Source organism: Acomys minous (assembly GCF_964271855.1).
Source record: "Acomys minous genome assembly, chromosome: 19".
Taxonomy (NCBI): domain Eukaryota; kingdom Metazoa; phylum Chordata; class Mammalia; order Rodentia; family Muridae; genus Acomys; species Acomys minous.
The window spans coordinates 43,332,979-43,357,620 of record NC_140499.1 but is presented as its reverse complement, the minus strand read 5'-3'; the positions used below and the strand labels follow the sequence as shown (position 1 = coordinate 43,357,620).

The following is a 24,642-nucleotide window of genomic DNA, read 5'->3' as shown; positions in this document are numbered from 1 at the left end:
CACAGTCCCATTAGTTTATATATTTCATAATGAGTCAGTTGAGTTTATTGTGCAAAGTTTCAATATTTTGTATGATATCTCTCTACAGGCAAATTGTCTACAAAACTTGAAAATATGTCCTTTATATTCAAATAGGATTGTTTTCTTTCTTTGGTGTATCTTACATATATCACTAGAGAAAATATAAATTAGTAATATAATAAGCATCTTTTAATGCTATCAAAATAATTATTTACAGCATTAAACATTTTCATTAAACATATATGTTTAATATAAAAACATTAAACATATATGTTTTCATGGTGTTGCTGGGTACCTGAACTCTTCCCAGCCTGTAACTTAGGAATCTGAATTCCAAGACATGATAGGTTGGTTAAGCATCCATAGGTCAGCCTGATGCTCCTGTATCTGTCCTCATCCCTCCAACTGACTGGAGAGGAAGCACAAGCTTTGATCTCAAACCCAGGGTAGGCTGGAAACAACTCTGACAATATTTCTGATTTAAACTATTGGCTATGACGATGAAAGTTTTTCAGTCCCACTATAAACACATCTCATTATTTTTACTGAATGAGACATTGTGATGGACCTTGATACCAACATAAATTTGGGCCTTTTGGAATAATGTTAATATTAAAAGACTCTTCCCCCCCCAACCCCCCCCCCCCGTGTGCTGGTTGGTTTTCGTCAATTTAACATAAATCTAGACGTATCTGAGAATAAGGACTCTTGACTGAAGAATTGCTTTCCTCAGATTAGCTTGTGGGCATGTCTTTAGGGGCATTTTCCTGATTGCTAAATAATATTGAAGGGCCCAGACCAATGTGGGCAGTGCCAACCCTACATGAGTTAGCCTGAGTTGTATAAGAAAGGTAGTTAATAATTCCAGCACTCGGGAGGCAGAGGCAGGCGGATCGCTGTGAGTCCGAGGCCAGCCTGGTCCACAAAGTGAGTCCAGGACAGCTAAGGCTAACACAGAGAGACCTTGTCTCGAAAAACCAAAACAAACCAAAACAAACAAACAAAAAAAAAAAAAAAAAAAAAGAAAGAAAGAAAGAAAGAAAAAGAAAGAAGAAAGGTAGTTAATTTCAGCCAGGGATTCCGGGCCCAAACCGTGGCCGAGCTCAGCTAGAGTCTCAGGGCCCGAACTGCTCGCTGAGTTCAGCTAGGTTCTCTGGGCCCAAATTGCCCGACAAGTTCAGCCAGGGACTCTGGGCCCAAACCGTGGGCCGAGTCCAGCCAGAGTCTCAGGACTGGGACTGGGCGCCAAGCTCAGCTAGAGTCTCTGGGCCCAAACTGCCCGCCAAGCTCAGCTAGAGTGTGTGAGTTTGGATGAAATCCCTCCCCTTCATAGGCTCATGTGTTTAAATACTTGGTTTCCAGTTAATGGAACTGTTTGGAAAGGATCAGGAAGTTTGGCCTTTTGGAAGGGATGTGTTCCATTGGTTCTGAGATTTCAAAAGATGCACACCTTTTCCAGGATTCTGTCTCTGCCACCTGCTTATGGACCAAGAGGTAGGTTTTTTAGCTGTTCCTGCTGCCATGTATTCGCTCCACTATCATAGATCCTAATCAAATTAAACACTTTCTTTTACAAGTTGCTTTGATTGTGGTGTTTTGTCACAGCAGTAGAAAACTAACTAGGATGGGGGCTGGTGACAGGATGTGGGCTACTGTTATATGCTGCTGTTTGGAGGAATGTGGAAGACATTAGGACTCTGTAAGAACACAGCTGAACGCTGGGTGCAGAGCTTAACAGGTTACCCTAGTTGGAACTTGGAAGACAGTATGACGAGATGTGTGGCCTGCTGGAGTCCAACTCAGGAGGTTCCAGAAGGCAACGGCGTTAGCAACAAGGCTGGAGACCTGTTCTTACGATGTTTTGGCAAAGAATGGCTTCCTTTGCCTTTGCCTTTGCCCTAAGACCCGGACAGACACAAAACTGAAAGTAATGGGCTAATTTCTTTGGAGGAAGAAATACATTTCAAGACAACCTAATATTGACTCTGTCATTTGCACGGCTACCTTGGAGAAGAGCATCTGGGGCAGAAAGAAATACAAAATGTACAGTATGAAGAGAAAAAAGGCAGCAAAAACATTAACGTTGCAGCCAAGACTTGTGCTAAAAGAGATGAGATTAAGGAAAGGCCCGATCTAAATTGGAGTAAAGAGAGAAGTGCCCTCAGGGCAAGACGTCATTCATCTAAGCTTTAAACTCCTGAAAGAAAATGGACTAAAGTATTTTTTTCCTCTTAAAAAGCAACAACAAAGGAAATCTACTGCACGTTTGGTTCAAAGATCCCTGGCTCCATCCCAAGAGAGCAGCCAAATTTGGCAAGTGCTGTCCATACAAGTCATGAGAGATACATGAATAAAGAGTTTGTGGCTTCTTCCTCCATGGTTAAGAAGTGTTACTGAGGCGAAAGAACATGTTTCAGTGCAGGTTCCTGCATGAAGGCCCTTGAAGGGCAAGAGGCTATGAGAGATCATTGCATAAAGCTGTTCAAGTGAAGCTTGGATTACACTGGGGACCCTAAGATATTTGACATGCCAGAGCCATGAGATATATGCCAAGGAAAGCTGCACAAAGGCATGGGCCAGCCCGAGAGAGATGTGTATTGCAGCCAGCAAAGCTTGAAGGGCAGAGCCACCTAAGCCTTTGGATACCAGACCCACAGGTACAGCATTTAGTGTTTTCCCTGCTTGGTTCAGGTTTCTACAATTCTTTGGTGCAGTATTTCCTCATTCCTCCCTTTTGGGATGGCAGTGAATATTTTGTATCATTATATGCTGGATGTATGCAATTTGCCTTTTGGCTTTATAGAGGTTTATATTGTCTTAAGTCTTGGAAGAGCCTTTATACTTTGTACACTGAGGCACTGTTGAGACTGTAAAAGAGTGGGGACTTTTGAAATTTGGCTAAATGCATTTTGCATTAAGAGGTGGCCATAAGCCCATGAGCCCATGAGCCTATAATGGTCAGGGAGTGGAATGTGGCGGTTTGAATGAGAATGCCCATACATACACTCATACGTTTGAATACTTTGTCCCCAATTGGTGGAACTGTTTGGAAAGGATTAGGAGGTGTGGCCTTTTTGAAGGAGATGTGTTACTAGTGATGGCTTCAAGTTTCAAACCCTGTGCTATTCCCAGTGTGTGCTCTGCTTCTTGCTTGTGGGTGGGGAATATGAGCTCTGAAGCCATATCCCCTAGTGCCATGCCTGCTTGCCTGCTGCACACTCTCTGCCAGGATGTTGATGAATGTCTATCTTTCTGGAACTGTAAGCTCCAAATAAACCCATTCTTCTATAAGTTTCCTTGATCATGTGCTGTATCACATTGATAGAAAAGTAACCAATACACTACCCAAGCCAGAAGAAGCTTTTCTTCATGGTTGTTGCTTCAAGTACTTATCTTGGCATCCCTGGATGATGGACCTGTGAGATGAAATAACCCTTTGCTCCCTGGCTTGGTTCCGATCAGAGTGTTTTATTTCTGCAGCAGAGAATCAAAGACACTTGGACCTGCCTTATCCCCTTCCGTCAGAGCACATGGCTCTGCTGTGTATCCAGAAAGGAAGATGAAGGACCTGGTGTTTCACATGCAGCCCCTCTTCAGCAGGATGGCACCTGTGTCTTGAGAAAAAAAAAAGAGGTAACTAATCACTAGACGTCTGAATAATACAAGATTTGTGTGACTGCTTTTTAAGAGAAGCTGAAGGAGTGCTCAGAACCCAGAAATGCTCGCAGAAGCACTTGCCTCGAGGAGCGAGTGTAAAGAATGTTAAGTAGGAAACGGGACTGTGAAAGCCAGAATCAGATAACTTAATCACGGCAACACGAGGTCCGCAATGTGTGCAACCTACTGTGCATTTACTAGCTTTTGCAAATTAGATTGGAGTTTGATCTATAGGCTGAGCATGGACAATTATGCATTACCTGGACACTTCAGAGAAGAGGTGCTCAGCCAGAGAGTGGAGAGGCAACTGGTATGTTGAGAATGCAAATAATGAAGACACAAGTGTGCTCCAATGAGTAAAGAGGACAGCCCGGCAATGTTTGAAACCACATACAGACTAATAGAATCATTTCCTTATGACATGTGCTGCTTCTACCAGTGAGAAGCTGAGCTATAATCCAGTGACTCTGATTTCTGCACCTGACTGATTAATGTCAACCCTCGGGGGGATTTAAATTATAAAACAGTGCCTCATATTTCGAAGCAATTACTGAGTCATTTTCCCATGTATATCTCTCTTTGGTTTTCTCTGATGTTATGTTCTCTTTTCGTAGGTAGCCCCCCTCCCCGCCCCTTTCTTAGCTGATGGCAAGGTGACTGTCCACTATCTGTTTTAACAAAGGCCACATCACAGTTAAGCACCTCTATAATGTTTAGCTGATGCTGTGCGCACCCAAAGGAACAGGGGCATATGACTGTCAATACTGTCTCTTCATGAAGACCCCACCTCAGGAATAGGTGTGCCACTTTGTATATCCGAAAATTCATAGCTAACTAGGAACTTTGGTGACTAGGAAAAATTACTAGACTTGGGTCTCTGTCACCTTGGTTAGAGTCTTTGTTCCTCAGTGATTCCAGCTGAGAGGCTGTGGACAGATCAAATACAGCATTTAGTGTAAATATGTTTTTAACACCCTGAAGTGCTGTGCACAAATTTGGTATCTGTGTGAATAGCATTTGGAGAGAGAACTATTGCTGGAGGGCATGAAAATGTTTAAATAAATGGAGTATTTACATGTCAACAAAACATTGTAGTAACAGTAAAAACTGAATTAAACACCTGGGAGATGTGTGTAGAAAGTCACAATGAGTAGAACTGAGTATATATCTGCATCAGAAAATCATGCTCACCAGCTCTATTAATTAACACAAATTTGCATTTAACAAACCTACTTCAGATGAGTTATCATAAGTTAAGAATATGGCTTTGCTGGGCATGGAGGAAGGCTGGGGAAGGGGATCTCTGTGAATGTAAGGCTAGTTTGGCTTACACAGTGAGTTCTAGTCCCCTAGAGCTGCTTAGTGAGACTGTCTCAAAGGTAAAGGAAAGAAAGAATAAAAAAGAGAAAGAGAAGGGAAGAAAAGAATAGTGACTATATGTTTTGAGAGCAAGGTGGTTAATTTTGGTTGTAACTTGATTAGACCTGAGATCAACTAAGGCACCCACCCCTAGGCTGACCTGTGAAGTTCCTCTCTGTCTGCTAGAGTTGGGAGCACTTTTTTTTTTTTGTAGTGGCCCAGACATGAAGAGGGAAGAGCAGGTCTCCTTTGCTTGGCTGCCTTTGCTCCTTACTGTTGAATGCATCTACCCTGCACTGCTACTGCTGGTGTCATCATTTGTCTACACTAGAAGCCAACTGCTGCCTCTCTGTATGCTTGGAAGATCTGAGGCACTGTACAAATTCTCCAGGCTAAGCTTAGGGAATCCTGTGGAAGAGGGGAAGGAAGGATTGCAGGAGCCAGAAGGGTCAAGGACACCAAAAGAAAACCCACAGAATCATCTAACCTGGGCTCACAGGGGCTCACAGAGACTGAACTGACAACCAGGAAACCTGCACGGGTCTTACCTAGGTGCTCTTCACATATGTTATGGTAGTACAGCTTGGTCTTCTCATGAGACTCTTTGTGTGACAGTTGGGGGGGGGTCTGTCTCTGACTCTTGGCTTCTTTTGGAACCTCCTTGTCCTCCTACTTGGTTGCCTCTTTCAGCCTTAATATGAGGGGAGGTGCCTAGTCTTACTGCAACTTGATATGACTGCTGTCCAGGGGAGGTCTGCTATTTTTCGGAAGGGAAATGGAGGAGGATGAGTGAGTGGGTCTGAGGAATAGGGGAAATGGGACGTGGCGGGACTTGGAGAAGAGGAAGGAGAGGAAACTGGTTGAGATGTAATATATGAGAGAAGGATAAAACAAATAATGTTTAATGAAAGAAATGAATGACTGAATGAGTGAACGATTCTTTAGACCACCCTGCCAGAATGGGACTGCTGAGGGCTCCAGGTTCATGGACTGAGGAACCAGTTCTCAGCTTCTCCAGCATGTTGACAGTCTCTGTAGGATTGTCCAACCCCTATTGTATGAGATGGCTTAATGGGTTCTCTCTGTAATATATGCCAATTTTATTCGTTCTGTTACTCAAGAGAACCTTAACACAGATAACATCCTTGAAAAACTATTTTCCATATGATGCACATACGTATACATATTTTAAAACGCAGCCCTAGTCATCTCAGTGTTATTATTTATTGACATGACAAGTAATTGAGTCTTAAGTCTGGCTGGAGGACACATGGTTACATTTCAGAGTTTGAGTACTTCAGGCATGCACTATGGCCACTGAGAACTTAGATCACTTTCCCCTGGCAAGACGGCCATGCCAGGCTACAGAGGAAGAGGTTACAGCTAATACAGACAAGACTTGATAGGCTGAGGTCAGATATTAGGGAAAGAGGGCTCCCCTGTCTGAGTGCTAAGGGAGGGAGGGGAGAGGATGAGGGAGGGAGAGGGCATTAGGAGGGAATGAGGGAGGGGACTACAATTAAGATGTGAAGAATTTAAACTACAGAACAAGCAGGTAACTTATATTGCTAACCCCACCATATGGGACTAGCCCTGAGACTGGCTGAAACATGAATGTCTAGGCATAGACAATGCTTCTTGTTGGCTAAAGAACCCTTATGAATTACTATTAGATGCCATTCTTCGTATGGCACGAATGGAGATTTACAGATGTCTTCTTTTCCTGCTTGTACCAAGAGCAGAAATCCAGCCTTAATTGTTCCATGCATCACACACACCTTTTATACACTTATAATTTTAGGACTGTATAATGCTTGTGAGAAATTATATACTTTCAGAATAAAAGAACCAGATACTGACATTGGATCAGACCTGACAGGATGCGTTCCTCGCAGCATACTGGATGTTGACATTCTGTTTGGAGAAAATGATTGAAAAGAAAGAAGGGGGAATATAGAAATGTACGGGGAAGATAGAACAAAAAGTAGATTAGTGAATCGACTCCTCAACTTAATGCCTCAATTGTCACTCACAAGATATTTTTAATTCACTGATATAGAATTTTGTATATAGATGCAAAATAAGTTCTAGATACAGTGGTATAGAATTCAAATGTAAGATTATTCTTCATATACATTATATACATATATATTTCTATTGTAATATGAGTTATTGTACCCATATAACTCAATTATAACATAAGGTTTACTTCCAATGCTCTGAAAGTGCTATCAAACTGGTGAGGAGAAATAAGTTATAAAAATTAAATGTTAGTAGATTAAATCATGGTCATATCAATTGCTAGTCTACTTTTATCACAAGAACATACATCTTAGGTACAGCAGATAGATATGACTCTATAGAAAGACAAGGTCTTCAAAAACTCCAGAGACACACAGAATATGGCATTTAAAGATAAATAAAGCTCTTATTAATGAATTTACAACTTGTTATTTGGTCATATTATAAAATTATGCAAATTATCTAAAATGGTTTTAAAAACACAGACTGGTCCTTTGCATGACTTTGCATGTGGATTTTTGATTTACAAATCTTACTCAAAATATTTTAAAATGTGGGCTGAGGAGATGGCTCAATGGGCTTTGCAAGACACCCCAAGTTTGGACCCTCAGATATAAGTAAAAGCCAGACATAGTAGTGCAAGCATCTATAATTGCAGAGTACCCCCACCTGGAGATGAGACAGGAGAGTTTCCAGATCACTGGGTAGGCAGCAGCAAACCAGAGAGATGCTGTCTTATCAAGGTGGAAGGTGAGGCCTGCCTCTGAGATTGTCTTCTGGCCATCACAAGCACACTGTAACATGCGTGCATGTGCACGCATGCACGCGCGCACACACACACACACACACACACACCCTCTCCAAATAAATACATGTACAATAAATAAATAAATAAATAAATATTGCAAAATTTAATGCTAATATTATATAAATATAACACACAATTTTTCTGACTTGTGACAATTGCTTAGAGAGAAATGCCAATTCCATATTTCCTGCAAAACATGAATTCATATAAAGGACATAATATTAAATGAGCCTTACTTACATATGTTGGCTATAGTATAATAATTTTGAAATTTAAGTCTTTATTTGAGGCAATTGAAGATTTATGCTCCTTGATTTATATGTCTCCCTCAGCCAGCTTCATGCTGTCTTGATTACTTAGCTAAGCACTATCTTAAAATTGAATGAACTTTGTTTTTTTTAAAAACTGTTTTAGACATTTATGTTCTTTTCCCTTAACATATGAATTTTAGAATTATCTCCCAGGTGAGACTGGAAGTCTAGGCTCTTTATACACTGATGTCTGATGTCATAGTCGGGGCACATTGATGTCTGATGTCATAGTCGGGGCACACTGATGTCTGATGTCATAGTCGGGGGCACACTGATGTCTAATGTTACAAGTGGGGTAACCTGCTGTCTGATGTCACAGGTGGGGGCCTACTGATATCTGATGTCACAGGTGGGGTACCCTGATGTCTGACATTACAGGTGTAGGTACACTGATGTTTGATGTCATAGGTGGGGGTACCCTAATGTCTGATGTCACAGGTGGGGGTACACTGATGTTTGATATCACATGGGGGACACTCTGATGCTTGAAGTGGTGGTGTGGTAGTAGTGGTGGGGATGGTGAATTGCACACGACTTGCTTACTGGCAAGTGTGGGCATTCTGGTTCTTTACTTGGTTTTCTGCAACACTCTAGTGTGTAGGTCTAGGCTCACATGACTTGTGCTAGTGTGGTTAGGCCTGCATGGGCTTGTCAGCAGTATCAATTAGACTGAAGTAATGTGAACATCATCTGAAGCTCTCTGTCCTACGGGGCTTCCATTGGTCAAAGCAATCCGGCATCAGTTTAGATTTCTTTTGCCTGCATCCATTGGTGATTCTGGATTCTCATTTTCTTTATCCTTAGGTCTGGGACATATGGGGGCAAGAAGGAAACCCTCCCTGAAGACCCAGAGGTCTTGGTCACCCTGCCTTCTTTGCTTTATGGGTAATAGCCAGGATTTTCATGTGTCATGCAGTGAGAGAGACACATGTCTCTCTTGTCTTCCCAGAAACAGAAGTTCTCCCCACAAGTTGTAATGTTTGTCCATAAAATGATACTAGCATTGCTAAGCGTTCACTGTGACTTGTGAAGCAGAGGTGATAGAGACTGTGACACACGTCAAGAGGCTTTTTAGATCAGAGGCACAGTTTTTTGGACTGACCTGACTCTTATCTGTGAGATGTGGCAAGGACGTATATTTGTCACAGTCTGTGGAAGTCCCCGGGATTACAGAATGTGCTTGGTGGGGGTCCTGCCTAAGGCTCCATCTGCCACTAGTTTTGATTCTGAAGAGGAAAGCTAGCTCACTGAGAGGCCAACTTGCTTCCGGTTGTGGTTTGAGCCAGGTGGAGACTACGGGGCCTTTACACTTCTCTCAGTTCCTTGAAAGACAGCCAGATCCTATTATTCTCAGAAAATTCTACAGAAGTTATTTATATCCTTTACTGTCACCAAGACTGTCTTAAGCAAGCTGAATTCCCACAGGAGTGAGCCCCTTCTCGCTAGCATTATAATTTTTGTTGTGAAAACACTCAATATCATATGGTGTGTGTGTGTGTGTGTGTGTGTGTGTGTGTGTGTGTGTTCTGTATTTTATCCAGTAAATATTTCATGAGCCATCCCAGTAGCGTTGTGAATAGAGACATGCTTTTCTATTCTGGATTGTTGAAGAGCTCCATTTCTCTAGCCCAGCCTTCACCATCCGGCTCAGCGTGTGCATCTTTCTCGCTCATTCCTCCTGCCAGTTGGGACCAATTGCTGTCCAGTCATCTGTGAGCCTCAAATACAAAGCAAAGTGTGAGGCAGGGTGCCTGTGCGGGCTCTGGAAACGCCGGTACTTAGAGATGCTTAATTAATAATCGTGACATGGTTTTCCAGGCTGTTCCTCACAGATTCCTCCAATCAGATTCTTGGTAGAACCCTCAGGATAAAGTTGCTGTTTAATAGATGGAGGAATGAAAGCATAGATAGGAGGATAATGTGCCTATGTATAATTTATGAGTATGCAAATGTGCTGCCATGGTGGTATATTTAGACCATAGCAGAATCTTAAATGTTTTGAGATGTATAATAAGTTAGACCAGGCACTTCCAATATTCCTGAAAACTGGCTACTTTCTGCTATTTTGACAAGCTAGTTTATGGTTGCACTTCTCAGATATAAGTTTTATACTGTAGACAGGAAGTGTGGGGGCTGCAATAATTTTCATGCCTCCCTTTCTTCCCCTTTGCCCTCATTTTCTGTGTCCTTACTTCCTCCATTGATCTAACCCCCAAGGTTAATGTTTAAGAAATGAAAAGAGGAAAACTCGCTCTTAAATGAAATCGAAGTCAGGCAATGCAGCTGTTAGATTTGATGCTTAAGATTCCTTTCGAGTCTTCCAGACCCAGCACCTATTTTTGCTGTGGTTTGAATGTGAAATGTTGCCTATACTCTCATGCATTTGAATAAGTTGTCCCCAGCTAATGACACTATTTGGGAAGGTTGTGGAACCTTGAGGAAGTACGTCTCTGGGGACAGGTCTTGGGACTGTATAGGCCCAGCCCTAACCTCTGCTTATGCTCTGTGTGCTCCCTCCCAACTCCTGTGTGTGTATTTTACTTCTTGACTGCGGTGTCTAGCACTGGTGTTTGCATCTTATTTCTTCACTAGGTGGTGAGCTCCTGAGGTCCAGACTGGTGCCAGTCCTCCCACAGAAGCTTGCGCATAGGAATCCCACCCCCCCATATTTGTACAATAAATGTATAAATAATTTAAAAATTCTTCCAATGGATACCCAGGCCCGCAGCTATATTATGCAGTAGTTGAACTGCACTTATCTGTCCAGATTTTATCCCTTACCAAGGAATGGAGGGAGCTGAGGACCAGGACACACCTGTTGAATTAGGTCCCAGTAACTTTTCTTTCCTTCCTTCCTTCTCTTTTATGACATGCATGTAAAGGTCAGAGGACAACACGCAAGAGTCAGTTCTCTTGTATCATGTAGGTCCCAGGATTGAGTTCAGGCTGTGAGGTTTGGAAAGAAGACTTTACATACTAAGCCATCTCACCAGTGCCTGGATTCCTGGGAATCTGTGATTGTTATAGCCACAAAGTCTTTTGATAATCCATTGAAACAATGTAAAATTCAGACGTAGGACTGGAAACACAGTATGATGTTGTTTTTAATTTACATGTATTATTTATATTATGTGTAGGCCCAGCTAGCGATCAATTAAGACACAGACACTTGGTATATTTTAAAATAGCCTTAGTTAACCTGGGGCAGGGCAGATATCAGTCTTCTGAACTACCTCCCATAGTGGGGCAGGCATGGGATCTGCTTCCAATAACCTCTATCAAGCTACCTCCCATCTATAATCCCAAATTCTTATTCATGCTTTTCATCTGGGCCGGATTTTCCATCCATGCCAGCCATGTGCTTTCATCTAACCCATGGCAGCCTTCCTCTCTTCCCTTCAGGTCTCTGTCCTTTCTCTAGTGACAGTCTTTCTTCTTTCCTGAATTCCTCTCTCCTAGCTCCACCTATCTCCTTTGCCCTGCCCAGGTGGGATGGCTTTTTATTAAGCAAAAGGTGGGCCACACAGACAGCAAGCAATAATTAGCATCAAAATACATCAGACCATCCTCCAACAGTGTAATGAAAGAGTAGCTCCCAAGTGGTCATGAGGCCCTGGGTTCATATTCTTCCACGATCACAAAAACCCAAACCCAAACAAAGAAACACTAAAATGTACTGGGTTTTTGGACCCAATACTTGGGATTGTGATACTGAAATAGTAAAATCCTGAGTTCCATATTCCTAAATCCACTTAAACAGTGATGAAGGGATGAGAGCATGAGGAAACACAACCAGGCTATCCAGAACAGATAAACATGGTAATAGGCAAGATGCCCAACCAAATATCCACGTCTTAATCTCATATGCTCAAGTGACCTTGTCCATGTATTTAATGGCTTTGAGATGGGAATATCATGCTGCACTACTTAGAGGAACAAAATACAACCACACAGCTCCTTATAATAGAACAGACAACACAGGTGACCTGCAGAAGCTAAAAAAAAAAAAAAAAATATCTCCCGTAGATTCTTTGTTGCTCCCAGTATTGTAAGAGGGTGAATCTGTGTTGCTGTAAGCCATTTAATTTATGGTAGTTTGTTACAGAATTTTGGTTAAGTACTACATAAATATTACAGTAAAAATAAATATACTGTAAATCCTACATACACAACTGAAAAATTTCTACAAGTCATATTGAATGAAGTAAAATACCAACAGGTGAAGTTAATTTAAAAAAATGTATCTTATTTAATTCAATATGTTCAATTATATAATATATACCACATATATTATATAATTTATTTTAAAATAACATTTTTTTATATTTTTGAGAATTTTAACTAAGCAGGTAACATATTTTGATCATATTCATTCATTTTGATCATCTCATTCGTATTCATGTTTTTAAATGAACATCTAATTTTATATACTTTTTTCTTAACTCTTAAAAATTCAGTAAGCCTGCTATCCTTCCTCTGAGTGCCACCAGATAGCAGGCTACCAAGAAGAGACTTGATACCCTATGAGCATATAGAAGGAGAGGAGGTCCCCCTCAGTCACAGTCATAGGGGAGGGGAGTAAGGGGAAAATGGGAGGGAGGGAAAAATGGCTAAGATGTGCCATCTCTTTGAATTATTTATAGTAACCAATGCTTTTGCTTTGGAATTTTTTTTGTGATTTTTTTTTCTACTTTGAGATGGGAGATTCCAATATACTTAACAGTAAAGTAAAGTGGCCAGACCTCTGCCTGAGAAAGGTCCAGCAGCCATCCTTGAATCTCTGTAACTGCCATCACCAACCCCTCAGTAGGACTCATCCCAGATTATGGGGTGTGAAGTCTGCACAAAAACCTACCAATCCCTGAGCATCCCCCAGCTCAGGCTTGGATTCTCATCAATGCACACTCTGGAAATCCCTGTCCCAGAAAGCTCCACTCCTAAGAAGCCCCATATAAAGGCTGTGTCTGCCAAGTTTCCACCTATGTCCTCCCAGGCACAGAGGCAGCAACTCCTGGATTCATACCTCCAATAAATCTCCTTTAAGAGATTTACTACTTGATGTGATTCTCTCATTGGAAGAAGAAAAGAAGAAAAAAGAAACGAAGAATGAACAGAGGTCAGGCTCCAATGCTCCAAGATTCCTCAGGTGTTTGGGACAACCCTCCCTGGGAGCTACATTAACTGAAGAAGGAGTGGAACTCAAGCCCCATGGTTTCTCAGTTCCTTAGGGTTTGGAGCAACCCTCCCCTGAGAGCAGCATCATCTCTGTTGAGGAGGCCTCCCCTCAGAGCTGTGAGGTTGCTGGGCTCCCATGCCTCAGGATACCTTTGGGACGCTGTCCCACCTCAGGGCTGGGATATCTTTGAAGTACCAGAAGGCAGGCTATACTACCCACCTACAAGAACTTGTCAATCTGGAAGGCAGGGTTCGAGATGTTGAATGCAGGCAACAAAGAATCTGAGTCCTGGTCTAATAGATCAAATAGTAGGTTGAGGTTATAGAAGAAGACAGCATGCTGGGGTAGAAAGTATAGATTACCCAACTGCTGCACCAAGTTTATTAATTTTGTCTATCCTGTCATGCTTTTCCAATCTTCTGTGTGGCTACATTTGGTAGAGGAAAGACTGAGAATAGACTTGTAAAATCTCTAAGTCAGGAGCTTTAAAAACATCCTTATGAGTATGACCTGGGCAGACTGTGACCTGACTAACAATCTCCAAATGTTTTGAGCACTCAAGGTGTCTCTTTCTCGACCAATTTTGTCACAGAAACTAGACTATGACTTTGAGGAAGTTTGGTTGCCAACACTATTTTATTCCATTTTCCATCACTATTGTGCCATGCTGACTTCCTAGTTGCTTCCTTTCCATGGCAACAATAGCTCTGGTATTCTTGGGCTTGTTTCTTGGGAAGGTCATTCACTTATGATGGACACAGAACATGTCCCTGTGGCCATACCCTATTTTTTCCTCCTCAGGGAGACTTTGCAAGTGGCTTCCTTACTACAGTATGATTATTATTTATCTCTTAATCTCTTTATGTTTAAATTTATGTATATATATATCTTAATTTCTCTAGTGATAATGATGATAGAGTGAAGAAGTCAAAGTCTAAAGGCAGGGTAGTTATTTGTCTACAAACTGAAAATATACCTGTTTGTTTTTTAATGAAAGAAAGAAAGGGTGTGGAATTGGGTGTGGGGAGAAGAGGGGAGGAGCTGGGAGGCATTGGGGAAGGGGAATCATGATCAGAATATATTGTATGAAAAAACATATTTTCAGAGAATAAAAGGGCATGGAGAACTGAAAGGATTTAGAGATGATTTCAAGGGTGTAAATCAGGACTCACAAAGCCTGGTACAGCAGAGACTGTCAGGAAACGTGGCCTCCAGTTCGGGAAACTCAGAGAACACGCACCTAGCCTTACACGCCCGGGTCAAGGGTATTTGGTGGTCCTGTGGTTTGTTAAGAAGAATTCCGGTGCTATTCACAAACTGAATGCTTAAGTTTACTCTAAGGAAACAATTACCAGGAAAAGCAAAACCACAGTGGGAGAGAGAGAAGGACCTTCCACGCTCACATCAGTGCATATTAAGAATAATGGCTGAGCTTCATTTTTCCAAAGGGACTAATTTGTCCCTTTGTTCCATCGAATGTTTGCTGAGCCCCCCTGAGTAGCTCGGAGGGTGTATCTCAGACCAACATCTACCTTAGCCCATTAAAATTGATGTGTCCTTCACTTCACTCAGATTCACACCTAGAGACTTTCGTTTACAAACAAAACATAGATTATTGCCACAGTGAAAGAATTCTTTGCACAGAAATGAACCACAGGATTCCTTTAAGTAGCATATTTCCCTGGTGTATTTTGCAATACAATTCTTGGCACGGTAATTTTTATCTGCATACAATTGTTCAAGACACACACCTGCAGGGTCAAAAGCAGAGTGTCTGTATATTCACGATGGCTACTGATATGGCTCTGCATCTCAGCATAGCACGTGCTGGGGTCGGGTCAGTCATTGGAGCCAAGTTCATAACTGCAGCTGCTGCAGACAATTCATGAGAAGTTTTGTTTTCCAGCTGCAGATCTCCTGGAGGAAACCCAGCAGGCAAGGGACAGGCCGACCATGCATTAGCTTTATAAGAAGAGGTAATGTCCTGATTGGTTTCTGGACTGATGGATTAAGTATAGTGATTTAGAGTCATTTGCCCACTGTAATATGTGCAGACATTTTTGACTTAAGCTGAAAATAATAACCAGGGTTGTTACTAGACACTAACAGGACAATGCACGAGGATGCATTTTTAGTGAGATGCCGACACATTAACTATTAGTATCTATTACTGCACCCTCTATCCGCTGGTTAGAACAAAGAACTGTCGATCCTGAAGATAAAATGATTAAACACGGAGGCTACTTTTGCTTCCAAAAGATGGCACCAAACCTAAGGCTGCAACAGATACATATTTGCCACGAGAGCTAACTCCAGCTTAATATAGGAAAGACTGGAAACACACAGGTCCATTAACTCCAAAGCTGATGGGATGTTACAAGGCTCACCCATCACAACAAGGCAGTTTTGTGACAAAATGACCAGAGTCCTACTTCCATCTGCTCAGGGGCACTTGACACTTGCCAGCCCGATGAACTGCCCAGAAGTGCTCCTGGCCCCTCAGTATTTTGAACACAGCTTATCAGCAGGGAAGAACCATTATGCAGCAGGAAAAGAGATACAATGAAGACAATAAGCTAACAGGGGTGACTGGAGAGCAATAGGGGGAGAATGAGAGGGATGGGAATTTACATGAACAGCAAGTTCAATGATGGGGAAAAAGTGAAATGACACGAGGGAAAGTGACATGGGAAGATAATGAAGGTCTTAGTACGGAGAAACAGAGGGTGACTTCGAATATCAGCCGTCAGAACCAAACGCAAATGAAAAAGCAGAGTGAAGGCCACGTGGTTAAGGTAAAGACACCAGAGGGCTCAGGAGCTGTATTTTCAGTTGTAAAAACAATAGGACAGAAAGCTACTTCCTGCCAGCAGCTGTTAGAAGCAGTATTCACTCTCCTGAGTCAAATGTTGCCATATTGGGCCACAATGCCATATATATGCTATATTAACCCCTCACTCAGCCTCCTTCAGGCCTGCAAGAAGAAATCAGAGTCTCTGGTTTTGTTTTGTTTTTTTTTAACTTGCACCCATCAATGGCTTGTTGATTTAGCATCACGTATCTGTTATATTTACATACTTTTCCAGGACACTGTGGTACTGTTGGTAAGGGATTATAATGGAGGAGACAAAAAGAACTTGTTGGCAGCACTGGAACTGTTGTCCTGTGGGGACTTAGAGGCTGACGACCGACCGTCCTTGATCTGCCACCATAAGACAAAGGAGAAGTGCAGGTGGATTAGACACAGAAACTGTGTACCCTGCTTCTTAGTGAGGTTTTGTACGGGACTAAGCAAGAGGCAAGGGAGACGTCTACAACATAGCCAGCCTCCTTTTACTTATAGAGAACTGTCAGGCATTCGGAAAATGTTCAGTTTGTCTTGAGTTAAAGCCAAATGTCCCTAAAGTTTGACCACAGGGGTTTATACTAAAACGATTATGGCCTAGCATGCAGGCGTGCAAATGCGTTCGCTCATCTTATGAGTTGCTGGCTCTAGCAGAGGTTGGTGGGTGGTGGTTGACTGGGAAGGGAAGTGCTAGAGATGACGTCGACAGGAGTAAGATCACGTAGTGGACACCTTTGCCCAGACTGCGAGATGAAAGAAACTCAGTATGGAGACACCGAGAGTCTGGTGAATTTTGTTTTAACATCTGTAAACATGAGCCTGTAGTAAGTGACCTCCATGCTAAAGCATTTAGATGCAGGTATCTTGTCTTTGAAATGCATAAGGCAGTGATTTGCCCATAGCTAGGAGGATGCACAAATGTGTAGACTGTAAAAAACAACAAACACAGTAACAGATTAATAACATAATTCACACCGTGGGTTATGATAAATCAGCCTGGCTTCCCCTTAGGCTTGAAAGCCATCTTATAGTAAAGATAAATTAGGCTCATTCCTGTTTATGATTGAATCTCTGTTTCTCAAGGATTGGGCTATGCCCCACCTGTAACCTTAGCTACAAATGGTTCTGTGATGCTTATTCCAAGAAATGGCAGCCATGCCTTTATTTCAAAAGGTTATTGTGAGTACCTTTCCCCCGCTTCAAATGTTTATTGCTTGCATCTCTTTGGGTTTTGGGAGTGAGGAATAAGTCTTGAAATTTTAACAATTTATAATTTTCCATCATTCCTTCCAAAATGTTCTATTTTAGTCTGGAAGCTATTGCATACAACTCAGTGGAACCAGACAAAGACAAAGGTTTTTCTAATAATAGGAATTTAAATAAAATTGTGTACTGTGGTTACATTTAAGTCTGCATTTATATACAGGACAAAGTATTCCAATAGCAGACCATGAGCTTTGGCAGCAGAAACTTTTGATCCCACCTAAACATCATCATGAAAATCAGCATTTTTAATTGATTAAGTTATTTATGTACATTACAGCCCCATGCCAGCTGGGGGAAGGAGAGGCGGGAGGAAAAGCTGTGAGTACCTTTTTATGAGCAGCTTGTTATGACTGCCTTGCAGCCATGTCTTTGTTTCAGGAGGCTGTTACAACCAACGTACTATGCTTATGTTCTGTTTCTGTAACCCCGACTGTTTTTGTGCCAAGTCCTCCATTAGAAACCCCCTACTCCTGCACTATGAAAGCCCTTATCTGTCCCATATTTGACCACGTCCCCTGGATGGGAAGGCCTGGTGGCACCCAGAGGAAGGATAGCAGGCTACCAAGAAGAGACTTGATACCCTAGGATCATATACAGAGGGATGAGGTCCCCCTCAGTCACAGTCATAGAGGAGGAAAGTAAGGGGGAAAAGGGAGGGAGGGAGGAATGGGAGGAGACAAGGGATGGGATAACAATTGAGATGTAATATGAATAAGTTAATAAAATATATTTTAAAAAAGAAAGCCCTTATCTCACCCATGTCCAGGGCTGATCTCTTGAATCCTGACTTTAGGGGAAGATAGCTTGTATACATGAATAAAAAAAAAAGCTGGCTTTAATGAATTGTTTGCCTTAGTTAATTTGATCATGATTTGGGTCTTGCATCTACGGAATTAACAGTTACATGAGATTTACTCTAAGATTCATCTGAGTTTATTGCATGTCGAAAAATGTCATAGTAAAAAATTGGGATTAAAAAGTAATACTGTTATCTTGAAATAGACTCTGTACAGAAGGTAAAACCATCCTTAATATGAGAGAAATTGAGCCGAGACCTGGGCTTTTAACACATTTTGCAGACGAAAACAGGATTCTCGTCTGCACAGTGTTTCCAGGTCTTAGGGAGTCACTCAGTTCTGAGCAAAATTCCTTTTATTATCTTAAAAAAACTATTTGAGAATGTCATACAAGAGTTAAAAAAATTCCTTTTAAATGGCCCAAGGCATTGTACTGAGCCTCTTATTCTATTCCATCCCACTACAGTTTGGAACTGTGGGGTTCCACAGCCACAGAGGTGGTACCAAGCAGAAGATAAGGATGGAGGGGATGCAGGATGTTCTAAAGGAGTATGTGATGGGACGGGGAAGTGTATTAGAAAACTAAGGTAGAATGACCCCCAAATCACTCACTAATACCAATAATTGGTGTATCTTAGATCTTGGTTTTGAAAACAAATCATTATACAGACAGGAACATGAGGCTCTGATCTAGCAACATATTCCTGGTTTTCTAATCAGAATTATTATTAGGATTGGTTATGATCTATCATAACCAATCAATTATTAGGATTGGTTATAGTCAATCTGAGACCTTCAATAGAGATAAAACTGAAAAATGGAAAGCCAATCTGAGGCTGGAGCGATGGCCTAATGATTAAGAACACTTGCTCCAAAATCTTAAAGGCTCAAGTTGAGACCTCAGCACTCATGTAACAAACCACATGCTCTGTAAATGCCTGTAACCACAGCCACGAGGAAGACAGAGCCAGGAGGATCTCAGGGAGCACTGTTGTCTTTAGCGTAGTAGAGAATTAGAGTGCCAGGTTCAGGGATGAGACACCTGAACCTCTTCTGACCTCTGTGCTTATCAACAGGCACAATCAGTGGCTTACGTATATGCACGCACACACATAAATCCATCCATCCATATACCCGCCCACCCGTTCATATATCCATCTACCCTTACATATTTAAAAATAAAACTTTCAGAAAACCCCAGCCTGATGCCTGCTTCCAGTGAATGAGCAGTTTGACGGTTATCTAGTCCAATTTGCACCAAATGACATTCAACTTAATAGAGTATCCTGCTTCTACCTACTGCGACCATGAAAAAAAAAAAAAAACTCACAGTGGAGAACATACATCTCTGGATCTTGCATAACAAAAGTTAAAACAAAACAAAACAAAACAAAACAGAACAGAAGACAGTGTCTCAAGTGCCAATCAGCAGAAAACATAATGAGCCACAAAGATGACCAGGAAATGGGCAAACAGAATTAGCTGTCAGTGAGAGCTCAGGTTCTGTAAGCAAACATGTCCGGCCTCCTTAACCTCGCACTGCGAGCAGACCAGAGTCACTGGCTCTACTGGATTTAGCCTGCTTTGGTGGCAAGTGAAGGGAAGAAGCCCTGCCCATGGCCTTCAGGAAAACATGAAGACTTGGGACTCTTCTGAACTCATTCACTCCAGAGTTTGACTTAAAGTAGGTACCAAGAAACATCAGTTAAGCAGAGGAGATTAAGTTTTTAAAAAAAAAATAATCAGCATATTTGGTGTGTGTGTTGCTGTTAAGTAGGTAGGTATAACTTTTACTATTCTCCCTTCCTCTAAAACCTTCCATGTATCCACATCAATTTGGGTCATTCCTTTCCCTCTGCTAGGACCGTAAATTCCTTTTAGCTTAACGAAGAAGTGAGGGGCCTGAGGATGTTAGAAAGTGAGAGCCTAGTAAGGGTAACAGTAACTTGGGAAATACAAGAAACACCTGGCTTCCTAAGACGCTGGATGGTATATGCTGAGCAGTGGGGTAGTCAGGTCACAGGGCACTTCCTCCTTTTAGAGTTGTGAGGAATCTCCACACTGCTGTCCATGGCTGCGCTGACTTGCATCGTCACTGACAGCACAGGAAGGTTTCTTTTCCTTGAGATCTTTGCCAGCATTTGTTATTTTATTCTGTTGCTAACAGTCTTTCTAACTGGAATGAGAAGATACCTCATTGAATTTGGATTTGTGTTTCTCTGATGGCAAGATGGCAATATGTTTACTCACATACTCATTGGCCATTTGTATGTCTTCTTTTGAACCTAGTAAATCCTTGCTAGATGTAGAACAATTCACAATAGAACCAATCTAGGTTCCCATTAGTGGTATATATGTATATACACACACATAAATACATACATATATACTACTATACATATATGTGATGGAAACAGATGTGGAGAAACCCTGCCAAACATTAGTCTAAACTCAGTGAGTCCTGTGGAAGAAGGGGAGGAGGGATGGAAGGAGCTAGAGACATCAAGGACACCCCAAGAACAGACTCCTCTTACCTGGACTCACAGTGACTGAACCAATAATCAGAGAGCCTGCATGGGTCTAACCTGCATGTATGCTATATTTGTGTGGCTTGGTGTTTTTGTGGGACTCGTGACAGAGGGAACAGTGGCTGTTTCTGATGATTTTGCCTGCTTTTACGATCCTTGTCCTCCTATTGGAGTGCCTCATCCAGCCTTAGTATAAGGCCAAGTGCCCAGTCTTATTGTAAGTTCAGATGCCATGCTTGCTTGATATCCCTGGGAGGCCTGGCCCTTTCTGAAGGGAAATGGAGGCAGAGTGAGGAAGGAACTGGGAGGAGAACAGGGAAGGAAAACTGTGGTCAGGGTATAATGTATGAGAGAATAAATTAATAAAAAAATTTAAATCATGAGGTCCTTTTAAAAGCAATAAAATGTTTTAGAGGAACTAAGAGAGTAAGCGGGGAAGGGAAGGCAGCTCAGAGACAAGCAGTTTCAGGACACCACAAGCACCCTGTAGGCTGGACATCCAAAGGAAGACATGATGCTTCAAAACCCAGCAGTTTGGAGGCCATCTAAGCTGAGTGAGAGAAGGGGCAGATCCAGGGCTTCTTCCCATGCTGGTTTCTTCCAGCATCCCCTATTGGCTAAACCTCAATGGAGTTTAGACAAAATACCTTCTTAAAGACAGGTGTGTGGCACACACCTGCAATCCTAGCATTCAGGAGACTGAGGCAGGAGCATTGCAACTTTGAGACCAGTCTCTCAGGGTCTCAGAAAACCAAACCAAAGTAGGATCCACGCTAATGGGATGTTTTCCTCTCAACCGTCGCAAAGCATGGCAGTGTTGGGATGATGTGAAAGGCAAAAAGACAAAGGGTGCCAAAATACCACTGAGGTCCCCTTTTGTATCCACTGCCTTCATTCACTCAAGGCTCCAGCCACTATACAAGTTCTTCCATACACAAACACAAGGAAAGACATGCATAATGCATGGGCATCATGGGTTTTATGGCCACATGGCTTTCACCAAGAATAGCACAGCCTGGGTACAGCAGCAAACTGATGAATTCTAATAAAGGAACACAACTTAGACACAATTATTACAAAATCTTGAGAGGAAGCCATTTAAAACACACACACACACACGTACACACACACATACACACACACACACACACACACACACACACACAGAGAGAGAGAGAGAGAGAGAGAGAGAGAGAGAGAGAGAGAGAGAGAGAGACAGAGACAGAGACAGAGACAGAGAGACAGAGAGAGGGACAGAGACAGACAGAGACAGAGACAGAGAGACAGACAGAGAGAATGCCAAATTACATTAGTTAAATAATTTAAACTCTATTATAGAATTAAAAATAATGGTGTGTGTACCTGAGTATATATATTGCATCATGCATTGGTCTAAGCACACACACATATATACATATCTACATATATATGTGTACACGCACACACACACTCTGTGTGTGTGTCATGTGTGTGCATACGCCCACACAGAGGCCATAAGAGAGCATTTGATCACTTCGAACTGGCAGTTATAAATCCCCTGGTGTGGGTTCTGGGAACCAAATCCTGGCCCTCTGTAAGACCAGCAAGTGATCTCGACTTTGAACCCTTCTCCTGGCCTCAGTCATCAAATGTCACCTTTCTCCTCCTGGGCAGAGTAATATGGCAATGCCTAGAAAATATCATTAAAGGCCAGACAATGAACATCCAGACAATGGTTAGTTCTTGCTGCAAAGAAACTCAGATGTTCTCTCCTGATTGAATCTGCAACATCCCTGTGTAGGTGAATAAAATAAACAACATAACTAACTCCTTTATGTCATTTCTCATGAGACAAAAGTGTCAATTTCCTTATTTTCCATGTCTAGTGTTTCATCTTTTATGTTTGATGAGTGTTCTTTCTTTAAAATAAATAAATCAATTTTGTTTCCTGATATTAACCCAGTTAAGCCACGAGCAGCTGGCTAGAGCATATACACAAATAATTCCTAGTTACATAAAAGTTTTATAATGGGAATACTGGCTTACCGCAAAGTAAAATTATTTTCCTTACCTGGACTTAATAGGTATTGTCAACCGTGCCTTGTCTTTCAAGTTTCTAATTTGTAAGGTGATACGATGGCACTTTTTGACAGTCACTAAGATGATGTATGGCCATAAAGATACAGTCTCATGGTTATAAGAAAGATTTATGATTTGGGTTATAGAAGATATTTTACTCCTCAGCAACACTATAGGCATGCTTGAAAGCCCAAGAAAATAGAAATAAATGTTCAGAATGAGCAAGCTTGTCAGGTAATAAAGGAAGTTCTTTGAATCAATGGTAAGGTTACACAGGCACTGGAAGCTTCCTTGTGGATATAATTTTAATGCTGTTTAATAATTTCACCTCAAATGTTTCTAGTTTGTGTCGGTTTATATTTAGGAAAGTAATTTTCCTATAAAAAAACCTGAAAGCCCCAAAACATAGATTGACTCTTTTTTCAAAGTGCTAAGTATGTGACCTTATACCCAAGAGTTTATTTTAGGAACACAGGCAGAGGATGTTTCAAAAATTTGCATCTATTCGAAGCCCTGGCTCTCTGGCAGAATAATCTTAAAACTGAGTTGACTACAGTTAGAAATAGCAGCCATGTCACACCTGGGGAGTCAAGTTTGAAAAGGTAAGGCACTGCTTCTGTTGATATTTGTTGCAGGGAGTGAGGGTTAAGGCTCCCAAGGTGAGCTGAGTTATTGAGGCCTTTGTCCAAACACACAGTGTTTTCATTCAAACGCCACGTAGCTGCTGGGAGGATTGTCTGTTCCCATGGAATTGCTATGCAGCTCCAAATTAGGCGAGTCCATGTTCTATTTTAGTAAGCCCCACAGAGTGTCTGTGTAACACATTAGTTTTGTAAATAACCCTAGCGCTGTGTAAGGACAGTATACACTGGAAATAATGCCTCAGCATGGAATTCTGCAGTCTCTAGTGTAGCTTTATATGGTGACGTAATGAAATCCCTTTGACCACATGATTACTTTTTTTGCCAATTTTACTCAAATTTTTAAATCTTTTTAAATGGAAAAGACTAGGTGATCATAAATAACATTTAATGGCTATACAACAACAAAATGTCCATGGAGTAAAGATTAGCAACTGTCATATCTGGAAAGCATATGCAAGGGTCGGACTTCTTAGCACACCGTAGGCTTTATAATGAAAGTATTCTATATCATTTTTATAGTTTGTAGGGTCAAGAATATCTTTTCATAAATACCAATTCTATTCTGTTGGATAAAATGCTTTTCCTTCAAAGTCACAGGCTTCATGCCTCACCACTGCACTAAAGCTGGGCACACAAGGGAAGAAAAGAGCACAAGACTACAGAACCCAATAGAAAAACATGACATGGGAAGCCATTTGAGGGGCCTTGATCAGCCATGTACTTCAGATGAGGGTCAGTGTGGCCTGTGCCACCGTGCCCTGCTACACAGTCTGGCGCGCCCTTTTGAAAGCCAACCTTATCACAACAGGCATCTGTAAGAGAATTATATTCTCTGTTTTATTCAGTCGGGGCTCCTGGACTTTTACACTAATGGGGTATCAATGTTTATAAGTTTTGTGAGGGTTCTTTTAGGAAACAGATAAAGACATTCGACTCCCATTCCTAAAAAAATAAAACATGGTATAAAATATGTCCAGGGCTAGTGAAGAGATAGTTGAGTTTATGTTGGCACCTCTCATATTGGTCTTTTCACTGGGGACTTCTGTTGCCTTATGAACAAAATAAGTATTCTCATTGAGAATTAAGGAATATACTTTAAAGACTAAATACAAAGTTGACTGCTCATACTTCACAATTTTGTACAAAAAGT

General features: G+C 41.6%; 2 protein-coding genes across 3 annotated transcripts in view; one reads left to right on the top strand and one right to left on the bottom strand.

Moving 5' to 3' along the window:
• The window catches only part of LOC311590602 (IQCJ-SCHIP1 readthrough transcript protein), a 735,649-nt gene that overhangs the window by 298,321 nt on the left and 412,686 nt on the right, over window positions 1–24,642 (bottom strand). The gene's annotated exons all lie outside the window — the stretch shown is intronic.
• LOC311590603 (uncharacterized protein) overlaps window positions 2,137–24,642 on the top strand; it is an 83,762-nt gene continuing 61,256 nt past the window's right edge. The window contains exons 1-2 of the mRNA XM_084769760.1: window positions 2,137–2,678; window positions 3,502–3,654. Of these exons, the coding sequence (XP_084625886.1) occupies window positions 2,559–2,678; window positions 3,502–3,654 (273 nt within the window). The 5' untranslated portion in view covers window positions 2,137–2,558. The remainder of the gene's footprint in view (window positions 2,679–3,501; window positions 3,655–24,642) is intronic.